At 37.5% G+C, this 17,515-nt stretch overlaps 1 protein-coding gene across 4 annotated transcripts in view; it reads right to left on the minus strand.

The window, feature by feature from the left end:
* Nucleotides 1–16,029, minus strand: part of dachb (dachshund b) — a 53,292-nt gene extending 37,263 nt beyond the window's left edge. For all 4 annotated transcript variants that reach the window (XM_052127184.1, XM_052127182.1, XM_052127183.1 and 1 more), the window contains exon 1: nucleotides 15,456–16,029. In XM_052127184.1, the coding sequence (XP_051983144.1) occupies nucleotides 15,456–15,907 (452 nt within the window). In that variant the 5' untranslated portion in view covers nucleotides 15,908–16,029. The remainder of the gene's footprint in view (nucleotides 1–15,455) is intronic.
* Nucleotides 16,030–17,515: the final 1,486 nt, after the last annotated feature.

Raw genomic sequence — 17,515 nt, forward strand, 5'->3', positions numbered from 1 at the left:
CTTTAAATGATTCAGATCTCTTTTTTGTTCAATTTAGTTATAAGAATTCAACTCACTTTTCATTCACACAGTTATTTTTTGGAACCCTTCAACTTAAATATTATAATAATTTGTAAACAAATTATAATATATTATAATAGTAATATATCTCAATCGTGCACCTTTAACTTTTAAACACTCGTGCTTTTATTTGGACATTCTGAACTCTCCAGGAAGTCCTGTAAGAGTGTCTGTTTGTAGGCAAGTCCACAGTAGTTTAATTCGCTTCTTATTCAAATTCTGGTAAAATGCACCTCCAGTGCCGTTCTAAATGCTTATTATAAGTGAACCGAACTTTTGAGCATCTACATCTGAAATGTTGTTCATGAAGAGTGCTTAAACATTGCGCACCGCTTGAAAGCTAAAAATAGGCGCAAGTGTGTGTGAACAGAGCAGCGCTGGAGCTGCGCATGCATTTTATATATTTACTTATATTTACCTTTTTGACTCACAGAGCTATTGCACGTCTTCAAGTGGCTTTGAATAAAATGCACAAGTCATATGAAACTACATTAATAGTGTTTTTATGGTTCTTTTATGTCAATTTTGAGCTTGACAGTAACGAACATGACTAACACACCGTATCAGATTTGGATCGGTCCGATACGCAATCTGTTTAAAAACATCGAGCCTAATTAAAAAGGCACTTCTTGAGGTACACACCTTTAAAAAGTCTTTATTTTTGTTTGGCTAGTCACACATGGACATTAAAAAAAAGCTAAAAACCAGTAACTGCACAAGTATTTATGTATTTATCGTTCTTTCATTAAAACTCTGACTCACATGCGACTTTTAGGTTATATTATGTGACTTCTTGCGATACATAATGTTTTATAAAATTTTAAGTATGGTAGTTTTGTGTGATCACATGTGACATTTTGTTTTGTTTTTTTTTAGGTCTTGAAGCCAAAAAACTAGTTTCCACAGTAATAGACAATAAAACATTATCTAATTTAATCAAATGTAACATGCTCACTCACATATAGGGCTGTATATGACATTTTAATGCTATTCTCTGTATCTCGTGAATAAAATAATTATTTCTTTATTGATGTGTTTGCCCAAGAGTCCAGGTGAAAATGTAATTAAATTGTATCAAAGACTACCCCCACCACTCTGCATAAAACATATATCAGACCACACCCAAGAGCCTGTTACTATGGAAACCTCTTCTCAATCAATACTCTGTCATCGGTTATGATTGGTGGCAGATGGAGGACAAGGGAGGATTCCCCATGAGAAAAAAACATATTACTAAAGCTCAGGCAAACTCACACACAAACACAGTTCAACAACTATTCATTTTGCCCATCAAACACATACACATAGAGGCTAGTCTAGGATTTATTGCTAAGATATATATCAGACAGCTGGCATAGGCGTTGACCAGAGCGCTTCACTGCAGTTCCTCTTTACATTTATAAATGTTCACTAACAAGGGACCAACTGTATGGTAAAAATTGAATACGACCACTTGATACCTTTAGGAGATATTCCAATCTGGCATGATCCTTTACCTTCATTGGTATATTCAGGTGGATTCAGTCAATAAATATTTCATGACAATAAATCATCCCCCCAAATTTCATTACTATAATGCGTCTGGCTGTGTTACTTGTTTTGTTTTTGTTTGTTTTTGAATTCCCTTATATTCTCACTAGTGGGTCTCAATAGATTTCCATTACTGTTATATGGTGATTTTTGTTTTATATTAAATGTTATTTTATTTAAATGAAACTAAGAGTAGTGCAACAAATACTAGAAATATACGGTATTGGTAAAGTGCACACATTCAAACCCAAGTTGGGTATAGGTGTAGGACAAAATGTAAAACAGAGAAAATAAATGGAGAATAAATGTCCGCACACTGGTATTAAAGCTCCGAACTTAATTTTTCAAAACAGTTTTTCAGTACAACAAATAATACACAGATGTAAAATATTTTAAAATTGAAATACTATATAAAAACATGTTGTACAACAGTAATGAGCCTTGCAGTAATTATTTGATTTAAGGTGGAAATAGTGCTTAACTGTCATGAAAATAATGTGAAAATGCAAAAAAAATGTAAAGGTCCAAATATGGGATTCATGTTCTTATAATTAAAGCAAAATCTTATGTCTTATTTTTTTCTTTTGATTTTTGGGTGAAATTACCCGGGTGGGACATGTTCCTGAGTGGTTAAATGACATTCACCCATAACAATTCACAAAAATCTACATACACAAAACAATACTCTCCTTCCACAATTGAAGAGTGTGGTAATCAGGGCGGGGAAGAGAGGCGTCTGGGCAGAGTGAGGCCGGGAAGATAAGTTATGAATGAGTTCCACCTGTCTCGTGTTCCAGTTAGGGGCGGTATGAGTATTTAAGGAGAGGAGACAGCGGCAGATGGAGAGAGAGATGCCTGAAGCTGTGTGTTTGTCGATATGTGACACTGAAAAGTGTACAGTGTTTGTACAATAAATGTCTACGTGTTTTCAAGCCGGTCCCAGCTTCCTCCTTTGCCATCCGTGAATTGTTACAATGGTGCCGAAACCCGGGAAGGAGGAAGGATGCGCTGTCGTGGAGTCCTTGCCACTGCCATCTGTTGGGAAGCGGAGGAGCCGCTGCTGTCTACCAGAGGATGGAGGAGCCGTTGCCACCCGCCAGTAGCCAGAGGAACCACTGCTGTCTGCCAGAGAGTGGAGGAGCAATTGCCTTCTGCCAGGGGACAGAGTACTCACTGCCGTCTGTCAGAGGACGGAGGAGCCGTTGCTGTCTGCCAGTAGCCAGAGGAACCACTGCTGTCTGCCAGAGAGTGGAGGAGCAATTGCCTTCTGCCAGGGGACAGAGTACTCACTGCCGTCTGTCAGAGGACGGAGTAACCGTTGCTGTCCGCCAGTAGCCAGAGGAACTGCTGCAATCCGCCAGAGAGTGGAGGAGCCATTGCCTTCTGCCAGGGGATGGAGGACTCGCTGAAGTCTGCCGGGAGGAACCGCTGCCGTCTGCCAGAGGACGGAGGAGCCGTTGCCGTCCGCCAGTAGCCAGAGGAACCACTGCTGTCCACCAGAGAGTGGAGGAGCCATTGCCTTCTACCAGGGGACGGAGGACTCGCTGCCGTCTGACGGGAGGAACCGCTGCCGTCTGCCAGAGGCCCGAGGAGCCGTTGTCGTCCGCCAGTAGCCAGAGGAACCGCTGCCGTCTACCAGAGAGTGGAGGAGCCATCGCCTTCTGCCAGGGGACGGAGGATTCGCTGCCATCCGCCAGGGGGTGGAGGAGCAGCTAAGGACCAGTCTACAGCGTGTCCACCCCCCCCCAGGTTCAACCTGTGTGCCACACCAGTCTCGCGTTCCAGTGAAGGGTGGTGGCAGTATTTAGAGAGAGGAGACAGCGGCTAATGGAGAGAGAGACACGCTTGGAGCTGTGTGTTTGTTGACGTGTTAGTGTGATATGTGACACTGAAAAGTGTATAGTGTTTGTACAATAAATATCTATGTGATGTCAAGCTGGTCCCAGCTTCCTCTGTTGCAATACTTCAATTGTTACAAAGAGAATACAGACATATTTTCACATCCTTTGAGTGACTTTCTTGATTTTCATAATAATCAATCCACTTTATTGAATTACCACTGAAATGACATGCATTGTATCTGAAGGACTTTCTTTCAAATACCTGAAAAAATGCTTTGATAGAAGTGAAAGCATCGGTTTCTTTATGTTTAGAATGTTTTTTTTTTTCTATGCTGTCATTGAGCTCAGCTCTGGAGGGAATCCCACCCTTTATTGATTGGTCAGGGTTGTCTTCTTTACTTTCTTTTCATTGAACAAGGTATTGAATTTATGCAGTCCTTTGCCTCTGCTGCTATCAAGTATGATAATAAGGATAGACTAGTAGCACACACATAAACAAACATACGTAAGCACACACCAGCTCAATCACACATTTACACATACACACATATACACAATGACTTTTCACATATAAACTATTGACTTTCCTCTGAAGAATACAATAGCTCCATCTTTTTCTGGCCGGTTTTGTGTAGACCGAAAGGCTAATTACACTCCCTTCTTTTCAACTGAGTGAGAAGAGGAGATGACAGAGAAAAGATGCAAAAAAAAAGCCTGTGACAAAGACATAAAGAGGAAAGTGGGGGAGAGAAGGAATTAGAAGATCACAGTGAGATGATTTGAGACTATTAATTCAATACACAGACCAATATTGTTTACATCCCTGACACTTTATATTTGTGTAAAAGTACAATAGATTTAGTGAATACAGTGTATTATGCACGGAACACAATGCACTGGCCCTGAAGTTTTACTGTTACTAACAATATTATAATAGTACAGTTACTGATGTTTGCTAAGGCAAGCATTGTTATTACTCTTACACATAGGCTTAGTGTTTGTTCAAAATCTAGTATTACACTACAATAGACTGTTATTTAAAATAATAATAATACTTATTATATTATGTTGTTATTATTTAAACAATTAATCATAACATAATAATATAAATACAAATATATTATATACAAATTAAATATAAATATGTTCATATAAAAATAATTGATGTTATTAATAACAATGATAATAACAAAAATAATTTAATTTGTTTTATTAAGCAGGAATATTTGCTGATATTATTGCCAATAATAATAATAATAATAATAATAAATTATTTATTTAAATAATACAATACATAATAACACAACATTTATTTTATTTATTATTGTTATTATAAAAACAGCATCAAAACTTGTGATACTACATAAACACTGCAATGCAGTTTGACCTATACTGTTAATTACGTATTTCCAAAAAAATTATCCATATTTATTAAATTGAGACCATTAGTTTTCATAGCTGTTTATTAATTTTGCATGTAAAATCACAGTAAAATGAATTGGAATGCTGAGTTGTGTGAATGCAGTGAGCGAATGCAAGCCACAAAGAGGGAAATGGACAGAGTGAAAGAGAGCCACAGTTTATCTGCTGCTCTCTTTCTTGACTACACAAAGACGGCATTCATTCTTGTTCTAAAAAGAATCACAGAAGCAAACAGAAAATATAAATGCTGATTTCTATTCATAGAGTGAAAAAGGAAGAGGGGAAATGAGGAAACAACAACTGGTGGCTTCAAGCATGTTCTTGATTATTGCTTGTGTAAAATATAAGTCACTTTCACTCATACAGCTTTTTCTAGAAAATGAACAGCAATTTTCAGTTTAGAGGTCATGCGTGAACACGACCCTTTCTAAAATACTGGTCAATTTAGCACTGGTTATTTCCCTGAATGATAAGTTATAACATTAAATGAAAAGTTCAGTTTTGATGCTATGTGTGAACAGAGTCGTAAGATTAATGATATGAGCACATACAAGGCCAGGACGTGCTAACAGAGATGATTCAGTTAGTCTGGAGTCACAAAATGATATAAAATTGGACAGGTGAAATTATTACATTTAGTCAGAGGGTATTAAAAATATTTGATATTTTACAGCTGACTGTGGAGGAAATCTCATAGTGAATAAATCTGAAGTCATAAAATGAAAATCGATCGTGCGTGGCCACAACACTGAACCACGAAGAAATGTACTACTTAAAAATTAATGCAGGTGTGTGTGGGTGTTGGTTGTTGAATTTAGAACATGGGAGGGGCCAATGTGGAAGTAATGAAAGTAAGGATGAAACAAAGTATATACTTGGTTAAAACCCAACACAGTTTCATGACAACTCACAATAATTTGCATGATATGGAAAGATCGTAAGATACCGTGCAACTTGCCTCATATAAAAAGGTACGATCGACCAAATCAAACAACAAAATTTCAAACCGATAAAATACAGGCATAAAATTACTACTCTCCAATTCAACACTGTATTTATTTATTTTTTTTAAAGGAAATGTCAGTGAACAAATTTGGTTACTCATTCCATATTTATTTATTCAATATAAACGACTGATGTCATTGTCAATAACCTGTATGCTTCCCTCGTCTCATTCCAAACCCCCGATGTCATCTTTTTTCTGTGGTACAAAACAATGATTTTCCTATTAAAATCATTGTTAGGTTTAGGGTTTGGGTAATATGTTACACGTTATGATTTAGGTTTAGGGCTGAACTTAATCTTAATATGGCAATTTTTTTGTTTGTTCTTTTATTTTTATATTTCAGAGTAAAAGCCTGACAGGTTACAATACAGCAGATTGCAAAATCAGAAATTTGTAAGAAATACGATTTGGCTAATACAAAATGTAGGATTTCTTACAATTTCCCCATCTCTTAAAATCAAGTTATTCAAACCCCTAACCATGAGTATGAGCAATAGTTATAGTGACTATAGTCCAGAAGTATGAATACATATATATAATATACAATATCTCTATACTTCCTACTCTTCTTGTCTTTCTTCCTCTCTTTGCCTCCTGCATAATACAACATTAGTTTATTCAATTCTCTCTACCTTCCTCCCTCTCTGTCCTTTTTGACAGAGGACATTTCTGCAAGCCAATAAACAATCCTGTGTGTGTTTGTGTGTATGTGTGTGAGCAAACTGCCAAGTCAGCAGTCAGGGATGACACCTTGTGATCGGACAGAGAGACGCGAGCAGCATTCTCAAAGGTGCTATAGAGCGAGAGTGGGTGGAACTGGAAGAATGAGTTACAATACAGCAGTCAATTATAGAATTAAGCAATGAGCCACACCAGGCTGTGATTTACTATGATTTTACAATGATTGAACTCAGCATAAAATCTGAATTTACACCTATTAACTTAATACACTTTCCTAGTCTTATTGTGCAAGATTTATTTGTGTAAATTATTTCATGTATATTTTATAATTATATGTATATATTTTTTTAAGCATAGGGTGAGTTAGGGCCTGTTCACAAGTGTTTTTGCATGTATCTGTTCTGTTTTTAAAATGTAAACATGCGCTGGACGGACACCTTTGACCATTGCACTGCATCTCGGACCTCTGCATTAGACACCACAAATTCAATTGAATATAAAATTAAATGTATGTGTTGGTCGCAGGAATGCATATAAAAGCTATTTTACAATGGCATCAAATGTGGCTCAACATATCAGTCTTCTTCACTAACTGTTTTACAAATGTGGAAAAAGTGCAATGTGAGGTCTGAGTTTGAAATGGCATACTGTTCTACCATACTATTTTTTTTAAATTACGCCATAAACATGACAGAAAAAGTACGATTAGTAAGGTAATATACCATTCTGAACTCAGCCAAGCTCGTTGCTTTAATGTTTTCAGCAGGCAATTAGTCATAACATCAAGGGCTTTATTTTGGCAAGAGCTCAAAGTGCAATGCTATGCGCTATACGACCGCACACAACATCTTATAAAATTTTCGTGAGAGCACTAATTCTAAGCGCAATTTTTGTGCCAGCGCAAGCAGCCATGGGTCGGATTGTTTGCGCTATCTGTGGGTGTATGCACGCAAACTGGGGTGTATTGTGTGTAAATGAAGTGGCACAAAATGCAATTGGCTAATTTCCTGAGAAATAGGTAATTGCGCTAAGACGTTTCAAAAGCACGTCTGTTTCTAGCACCAAGTCTGAAGTCTCAGTTTCTTGCAGTTTGGAGATTCGGCCAGCACGTGATAATAAAGTCCATGTCCAAACTCATAAAATATAGTGGAACATAAAATTATGTCACTGTTGTAGCCGTTTTATGAAACAAATATTTATGAGATTTGTGTTAAACTATCTTTAGGTCATGGCTTATTTTCAGTTGTTGTTATTATAATTATGTTTAAATTTACAATTGTTTAATTATCTAATTTATCAAATAAAATACAAATGTATTAAAAAATTAAATGTATAAAAATAATATGTGCTTTTTATGTCTGCAAAAAATACGGAAGAAGTTGGAGAGAGTAAAATGTTTGGATTTGTATGATGTTTTTGACCACTTCATTATTTTGTTTGTTTTCTTTGAAATGTAATAAATTAATAACATTTTTCAAAATCACAATCGGCAACTCAGACTTAGCACATGCTTGCATGCAAATTCCAAAACTTCCTGGCCATGCCCATTGACTTTGCATGTATGATTTATGACATAGCACTACACGTTTTAAATATGGCCCTAAACCTCATTGGTTATTCCACGTCTTGTGACCAAATATCATAACATCACAATCAATGAGGTTTGATGATATTGACGTAGTTGCCATATTTGATCTGGGCGCTGTATACAAGAGTTGAACAATTATTTGATTTTATTTGAGAAAGACTAACCAGTGGTCCTATGAATTCAGAAGACTTGGAAATTCAGTAAATTCTTATCAAATTTACTGTGTTTTTTGGTATTTTTTGTCCTATTTGGAGCCAGACAGAGTAAAGTCACTATTCACTTTTATTCTATGGTGAAAATTCTGTGTGAAGTTTTTTTATTTTTTATTATTATTATTTTTCCTTTTGTGCTCCACTGTAAAAAGAATTAAAAATGACAGATTATTCATTTTAGGGTGAACTCTTCATTATAGTGTGCACAGGGCAATGACCTTCAGTCTTGTAATGAGCGGTTGACTTAAAACAACTTGTTGAAGGTAAGGCAAGATGAAACATATACAATCAGGCTCCACTCGCTGTCATTTTGTTTTCTTCAGTGTCTAACAGAGAGGTGAGTAGGAAGAGAGGGCTTAATCATGTGTCTAACATCCATCCATAACATCCACACCTCTACAGGAAGGGGGCAGAGTGTTTGTGTGTGTGTATGTGTGTCTGTTTGTCAGCCTGACAGTCTTAAAGGGAAACTGACTATTTTACAGCAGCTTATCTCTCTCAGTCAGATAAGAAAGGCGAACAGAAAAATTATCACAATGCATCTATCCATCCGCATGTTACCCGTCTACACAGCCACACTGCAAACATTCACACGTGATACACTCAACAGAAGTCCTAAACTGGTATTGATGCTAAGGCTAAGTTAGCTAGGATCTTTTAGTCTGAAAACAAGCTGACTCTTGTTTCGTCTAGACGGGATCATTCATTTATGCGTCAGTGTAATGCACAAGCGTCAAGTCATGAAATAAAGATGACAGATTCCTCCTGTTTCATTTGGTATCTCAGGCACTGTAACATGCAAACCTGTCACTTAGCAGCTCACAATCAGCTAGTAGCTTTGCATAACATACATAACTTCGCTTTACAAACCAATTTCATATCTCTCCACAAATGGTAAAAAGCTCTTAAACAAAAAGCCATGCCACTTAAAATTGTCTTTCTGTTTTTGGTGTGCACCTTATAAGCAAATAAGCAAATCAAGTTGGATCCAACAGCATAAGAAAAAGTTATAATAACTTAATCTGTCTGTGCTTACCGAAGTTTGAACCACTGCCCCAGTGGCCAAAGCTGGAAGTGTTGTTAAGGTGAAACGTCCACAAGGTAGTGCCAAAAGCAAGTTGTATTTTTTGCTGTAAATGATGTAATATAGTTAAAAGAAATGCTAATTTTATTAACCAAAACACCTCAACACAAACTCCAACCCTAAACCTAACCGTCAATGGAATGAAACTGTTAAGTTAGAGCAAAAACGCAACTCTGAATCAGATTCTACATTGTTTACCTGAACGCGATTACTTCCTGGTTTTTATAGGACCAGAACCCATGTGTCAGAGGTCATTAATTCACAAATTAACAGTAGTGCCACAGGTAAAGGTGAACATTTGAATTTATACAAAAATGTTTGATGGGGTGGCGCTTGCAAGTAATCGGGAGAATGGAGTCGATTGCGGGATACATGAGCATTTGGAAGCAGCTTGAAAATTTACTGCATTATCATGTTGTGTCATGTTGACATATTATTACCGGTGCTTGCTTTAAACAAAGCCCTAACCCTATTAACGCCTTCGCATGTCCTAATCAAACTGGTGCGATCTGGTTTCATGCTGCTGTTTACCAGCAAAAGAAGGACTGAAGCACTTGTCATAATGAACCAACTGTTCAAATGATCTTTTCAACTTTTCACAATATCTTTATTTTTATATGTTGCAAACATTCAAACAATCACTAAATAAAAGTTTAATGCCGTTATCATCGGAGAGCACTGTTTTGATGCAGCACTGCGGCCATGTTTTCTGACGTCAAACAAAGAATATACAAACTAGTCAGTCCACTCGAGCCTCCTCCAATCCCATCCACCACTCATTCTAACCCTTTCAGGTGCTGGGAAAGTGCAAAGACTTGCAAAAACCTTCTATGCTTCTATGATGAACTCAGACTCCCATGCTGCATTGCAGTGTAAACAATATGGTGTGTACAGCCAGCAAGCACATTTGCTATTGCATCTTATCTATCATAATCAATCACTATAAACATCTAAAAAACACATGATATGTTTTATAATATATAATCTGACCTTCAGTGCACCTGCTGTGATATAATCTGTCCTCATGTGCATCTGCTGTGAAGTGTAAGATAAAAAATAATAATAATTACAGCGTGCATTAAAGAACTCATGCTGGGGGATCCGTCAGTACCGGAGAAACTCACGTGTGAAAAGGCTAAGCTTCAGTGCGCAACTCATCATGAACCATTTATGCTGACACTAATGATAACTCAAATTGTGTGGCTTGTTTATGAGAGGTGTGCTCTTACTAAATAAGAGCTATGTAATTTCATGATAAAAGTGGGTGAAATGGATAATAAAAAGGGTGGAATTTATTATTAAAAGGGTGGAAAAATTCCATAGCCTTACAATGGAGGAAACTGAGCCATAGACTTACAATGGAGGAAACTAAGTTATACCTAGGGACCAGAGTATCATGGGGGTCTCTTTTGACTTTTGCCAGTAAGCAACCAATTAGGCTCTCGAGGCAGCGCTATATTGTAAATGAATGCATTCAAAGCAGAATGGGCCTTTTATTATCCATTTGCTCCTGAAGTTCACCTGGTTCTAACAATTAAACTCTGATAAGGTAGTTTCCAATATTTACAGCCTGTTACTTGACAGAGAAGCACAAAGCTGTGATGCAGAAGTTACTATCCAACATCCGCCTCTGATATGGACAAATGTAATTAAGTGTTATCAAAGTGTCCACTGTATGCTACACATTAACATCACTAAGTACAACTGCACCAACAGTGCAGCTCATTAGGGCAGAATGTAATGAATGACCAAAGTTTCAGCTAAGACACAACCCAATAAAGAGTCAAATAAATGACTGCTGCTCACATAGTCCTTTACACCCAGAGCTTGCAAATATTACTCACCAAATGGAGTTTACTTGAAAGTAAGACCAGAGGCTAGTCTGAACCAAGATGCCATTGTGAATAAAAACAGTTTCTACTACCACAGAGAATGGAAGACAAAGTAATTATCCACAGTATCCCAATGTACAGACTCTCTAATGTATCATGCAAGTACATCATACTGACTCAATCATGACTCAAACATTGACTTTGTTGTAAAGGCCAAAGATCCTTATAAGCTTAACCATGTTTTACTACCATACAATTTTTTATTAGCCAATTCTGCTTAAACTTTTGGCTTGCAAACTCTGCCTAATAAATGTTTATTAAGTGCAATTAAAACAATAAAACATACTGGTGATTATGACTCGCTAAGCAATAAAATAAATCACCCTTTGAGCCAATGATAGTGATATGTGTTTACTTAGTTTAGAATCACATATGGAGAGACATTACTGTTTATACAGAGGAATAAAATCATGAGTGAATTGGTGTGTGTGCTCCTTTTCTGCCATGCCACAGGTGAATAAGCAGTTCACTCATGCACACCAGTGTAAGCCATCTGCTAGGAAACACAATCCAGACAGCACAAAGGTGAAATCTGACCAATACTAAATTTTTAATACAATAATGAAAAATAATATTGCTCTTCATGGAATCATACAGTTTTGTCCCTGTTGTGTTAATGTGACTTTAAGAAAGATGTATATAAATAGAAGATAGCTAATTTTCCATTGTGTACATGCAAAAATAAATAAATAAATAATCATTTAAATGTACAGTATATATTAGGTCTCTTACAGAAAACCATGAACCATTGGCTAGTTGAGATTAAATGTTTGTTTTTTTAGAAATCAAAAGTGTGCCACAAATGCTGTCAATTGAGCTCAACTTGTATTGAACCCAGAATATACCTTTAAACACTCCTTAAGTTAAAGAATCTCCATTTCCAATGAGGGAATTCCTCATTTAACCAGGGCCAGGAGAGTTTTGACACTCCATAAAATATTTTGTGTAAACCTTTGAATGTCTCCAAAAAGCCTTTTGAAACATGATGATGGACTCTCTTCAAAACACATGACCTAATATGACAATATATCTCCCTTCTATTCAGATAGAATTCTCTGCACAAATAGACCGTAACAAAGAGAAGGATAGCACATCACGTTCAAAGTGCCATATTTTAAACTTTTGTCTGCTGTGGATAAAGCATGACCGTAACTTGACTCTGTGAAGGTTACAAGATCCCAATGTTTTCCCAGCACTGTACAAAACATACTAAAATATATACTGTACAGACATGTTGTTACTCACTCTGGGAGGGTCGAGATAATAAAGAATGGCACTATTACTCAAATTAAATGTTTAAATGCACAGAATTGTTAGGCTATAAACATGTTGTCTGAGTCTGACATGGTCCTTGATTCTCACTCTGTTGTGAATGACCCCAGCTAACAATGTTTGGTTCCCAGAACATTCTGTTTTTGGTTACAAAGAAAATATCCTAAAGATCGTTTGGAATTGGTTCATAATTAATAACCAAACGGGAATCTAATTCTAATGTTAGGGAAATGTTCTTTGTTTGCTGTGATTGTCACTAAAAGTTCACTGAATTATTATATGCTGGATAAGCAAAATCAGCCTTTTAACAAGTCTTTTAGGCAAGTGAGTACTCTGTTCTTATCTTTATTTCCATGCATATTTTCCAACTCCGAACCATATAAACTTTAATGCTTATTGGATTCAATCATTTTCAGGTGGTATATATTTGTGTAAAGAGGGAGGGTGTGGCGAAAGTGACTAACACCTTATATCAAGGTGTGCATAATTATTAGGCAGCTTCGTTATCTCAGGTAAAATGGGCCAAAAAATAGATTTAACTGACACTGAAAAGTCAAATATTGTAAAATGCCTTTCAGATAGATGCACCACTCTTGAAATAGCTAAACTATTGAGGTGTAATCACCGGACAATCAAATGTTTTGCGAATAGACAACTGGGGTGCAAAAACCGCATAGAGAAGAAAAGGTGCAAATTAACTGCAAAAGACTTGAGAAGAATTAAACGTGAAGTTACCAGGAAGCCATTATCCTCCAGTGCTACCATATTCCAGAACTGCAATCTACCTGGAATGTACAGAAGTACAAGGTGTCAAGTGCTCAGAGACATGGCCATGGTCAAGAAGGCTGAAACACGACCACCACTGAATAGATTCACAAGTTGATGCGTTAAGATTGGGCGAAGAAATACATGACGACAGATTTTATGGACAGATGAAATGAGAGTGACTCTTGATGGACCAGATGGAAGGGCCCGTGGCTGGATCACTAATGGACAAAGGGCAGCACTTTGAGTCAGGTGCCAGCAAGGTGGAGGAGGGGTACTGGTATGGGCTGCTATAATTAAGGATGAGGTAGTGGGACCATTTCGAGATGAAGATGGACTGAAACTCAACTCTCAAACCTACTGCCAGTTTATGGAATGTACATTCTTCAAGCAGTGGTTCAGGAAGATGTCCTCAGCATTCAAGAAGGCCATGAACTTTATGCAGGACAATGGTCCATCACATGCATCCAAGTGACTCCGCTGCTTGGCTAGCCAGCAAGGGCCTCAAAGATGCCCAAATAATGACTTGGCCCCTTCCTCACCTAACTTAAATCCTACAGTACTGAGAACTTGTGGCCCTTCTCAAATGTGAGATTTACAGTGAGGGAAGACAATACACCTCTTTGAACAGCATTTGGAAGGCTGTGGAGGCTGCTTCAGTGAAAGTTGATCGTGAACAGATCAAGAAACAGACTCCATGGATGGAAGGCTCATGGCAGTTATTGAAAAGAAGGGTGGCTATATTCAGTACTGCCGCTCACTACGCATACTACGCAGTCTGCGTAGGGCACCAACTCCCTAGGGGGGCACCATCTTAACCTAGGAGGGCACCAAAAAGTCCACCGGCTGCGCTTACTCGCACATTATACTTTATTCAAGGACACGAAAGCATTTGCGGAACACAGATGATTGCTTCAAGCTCATATCATGGGAACCCCTATCCCCCTCTGCATAGGACATCAAATTGTCCCTGGCCCCCCTTGTGCCCCCCACACTCACAGACCACCCTCTTCTCGGGTCGGACTATATAACACTCGCACAGTAAAAAAAGTTTAAAAAAAAAGTTTTAAAAAACGCGTCCGGTGTGAACGGCCCATATAGGGCGCGACGCAACGGCCAAACACGTATGTTTGAAGCAAGTGTCCATGGACAAACCATTTAAAAATAACGCAGACGTATCGCTATAACATGTCCTGTGTGAACGCCCCTTTAGGAGACTTTCAATTCAGGCATATAAGGCATGAGCGCTCGAAAAGTTGGAAAAAGCAAAATGACGTTAACTAGTGCAGCATCAACCAACCTACTTATAAAGACAAACAAGCACGCTTTGTGCAGATGAGGGTGGATCCGAAGTGCATGAACAAGAGAGCAAAGTGTGAGTGACCAATATCCATGCATTCACATAACACGGAGAAACTGGAAAATCGATTTGTGTCACGTACGCCAGGATCGAAAGAGATCGAACAGGACAAGCATGCACTTGGCTTCAAAGAACGGCTATTACATTTGGCCACGAAAATGCACAAGCTGACGCACAATGTGTATTCACAGAACTAATGATGATGACGGAACTGTTTCATCCAATTAGACTAGAGGATGTGGACACGCTTTAAACATTTTAAAATAAACCATTCGAAAATAAAAGAAATATTTGTGGAATTACTGTAGCCAGTAACACATGTAAAAGAAAGCACACGTTAGAAAAAAAAACAAGAAAAAAACAAAACATAATAGGCTATAAGTGGCGCTCCACATGTTGCTATTTCGGCTCTCATTTGAAATGATTCAAGAGGTTTGAATTTCACAACGGCATAACGGGACACTCTGTTACTCTCCCCCAAACCTATAGTGTAAAATACAATATGGTTGTAAACATCCAAGCAGCAATATTGGTATATATATATATATATATATATATATATATATATATATATATATATATATATATATATATATATATATATATATATATAAAACCCATAATATTGAAATCAATTATGATAATTTTGTCACGAGTCTAATACATTAACGTTGTTAATAAGGTCACTGCTGATTAAAAATAAAAAATAGCAGAAAGTTACACGAAGCATCACCAAACTAACCTTGCGTTGGTACAGTCGTTGTACAGCGCCTCAAAATCCTTTCTCGAAATGAGTTTGCAGCGGTTCACTCCGGGTTGGATGGCACCAAGTCCGCGCAACACGCGCACCTGCTCCACAGTGCACACCACCGGGTTTATATCCAAACGCTTGAGTTTCGTGTACACTGTGTGCAGTCCGCCGACGAGGTGCTTCAAAAAAAGGTCAAAGACTTGCGGGAGACAAATTAGCTCTTGTCCATCAACGCTGAAAGAAGCTACTTTCACCCCATGCACCTCCACGATTTTGCATTCGTTTGTCGCCGCACCGCATTGAAGCGTCGCGTTCAGGGAGTTTATCAGTTGCGGCGAGTCAGCGGGACTCGTGTAGAACGGGTCGGTCCTGAAAAGTTTACCGGACACCGCAGAAGTCCCGGAGTGAACTGGAAGAGTCGCAGGAACGGCCATAGTTGTCATTACATATAAATTTCCCAATTGTGTTCTTTTAAACCCTCGATATCCTTATCGCTTCCTCTTTTCATACCCTTAATATTTTTTATTTTACACTATGTCCAATGAGCAAACTGGCACCAAACGAGCCGAGCGCCTCTCTTTATCCGTGTGAAAATTCAGATGAACGGAGTGTTACTCGATTCGTTTGGCCACGCCTCTCAATGGAAGAATGATGTTCCGTTTTGCCAACCGCCTGTGCTCCAAATAATGGGCAAAGACTTCACTGGAGGTCGAGAAATTACAAAACTCCTCCAATATCAAGCGAGTGTCCATCTCAATGATTCTTTTAAGCTGTTATGTTTCTGTTTCAGACGGCATAGGGGCTAGTTTGTCTCAGGGCAAATCAGTTTCTGTTTTGAGTCAAAGTTTTTGCTTTTCTTGCACTGGGAAAAAAGATAAAAGAAGAAATAAGATATTCTTTGAACTAAAATTGAAATGTTGTTATTCCAAGCACAAAGTGGCAGTGGTGTAGTACATCAGTGTGACTTCATATAAAAAAACGTTTTTACAAAAACAAACAAACAAATTAATAAAAAACGATGTATAATAAATGCAGTTTTATGACATCAGATTAACTGAGAGACTAATTGGAATATTTGTACTTTAAAAAACCATGACACCCACCAGATTGCTTTAGTGAAATGTAAAAAAAAATTAATAAAAAAAAAGCTGATTTGCAAAAAACAAAAATAAAAACATGACCAGCATAGATTTTTCCCTTATTTATTTAAATACATTTGAATCCTAAATCTTGATGTTGAAAAAAATGAATGACCATGTTATTTGTCAACTACCCAACATACCCCTTTCCACACTCAGCTGTGTAATACTGTACATTTTGCACAGTGTACATAGACTGTGCAAAATGAGTAAAGTGTCAAACACTGTAAAAAGGAAGATGTTTAGGCAAAAGAAGAAACAGCTTTGTCTTTTATAGGTCAGGGTAAGTCAGGTACTCAAGCGTTTGAATGCCATCTGTTCAGCATCATTGGGAAAACACGCTCGCACATCTGGATGTGTCTGGAAAGACTTCTGTGCACCCCCCTCCTGGGACTAACTAGAAATCCTTTGAGAGAAATGCCATGAAAATATCCCACATGTCCCTTTAACCCCATTTTTTGGTTGCCATTTAGACATGCATGACAACTTTGTAAAGTTATTTTGACACCTGGATTTAGCGGCAACTGGACTAAACACTCATCTGAGACATAAGGTGCAGTCAGTTTTATTTATAGATTTAAATATTCAGATTTCACAGACAGTAGTTTAGCTGAAGTGCATTACATATACATACAAATTTACATACACATAGGTTCTATTACAGACTCTTGCAGAATGGTCTTTACTCACCATGAGCTTTCAATAAAACTTTACAAAACGAATTAAGTTGGGTACAAAAAAGGCACCCATTGGTGCAAAAAGCCCCACTTTATTTTCTACACGTAAAGTATACCAAGATGAAAAGAAATGAATTTCTTTTTATGGAAAATTGATGGAGCAACATAATTTATGTGAAAATAATTAACACAAATAATTAATTAATTAATTAATTAACAATATTAAGTTGTTTTA

This window comes from Xyrauchen texanus, chromosome 5 (assembly GCF_025860055.1).
Source record: "Xyrauchen texanus isolate HMW12.3.18 chromosome 5, RBS_HiC_50CHRs, whole genome shotgun sequence".
Classification (NCBI taxonomy): domain Eukaryota; kingdom Metazoa; phylum Chordata; class Actinopteri; order Cypriniformes; family Catostomidae; genus Xyrauchen; species Xyrauchen texanus.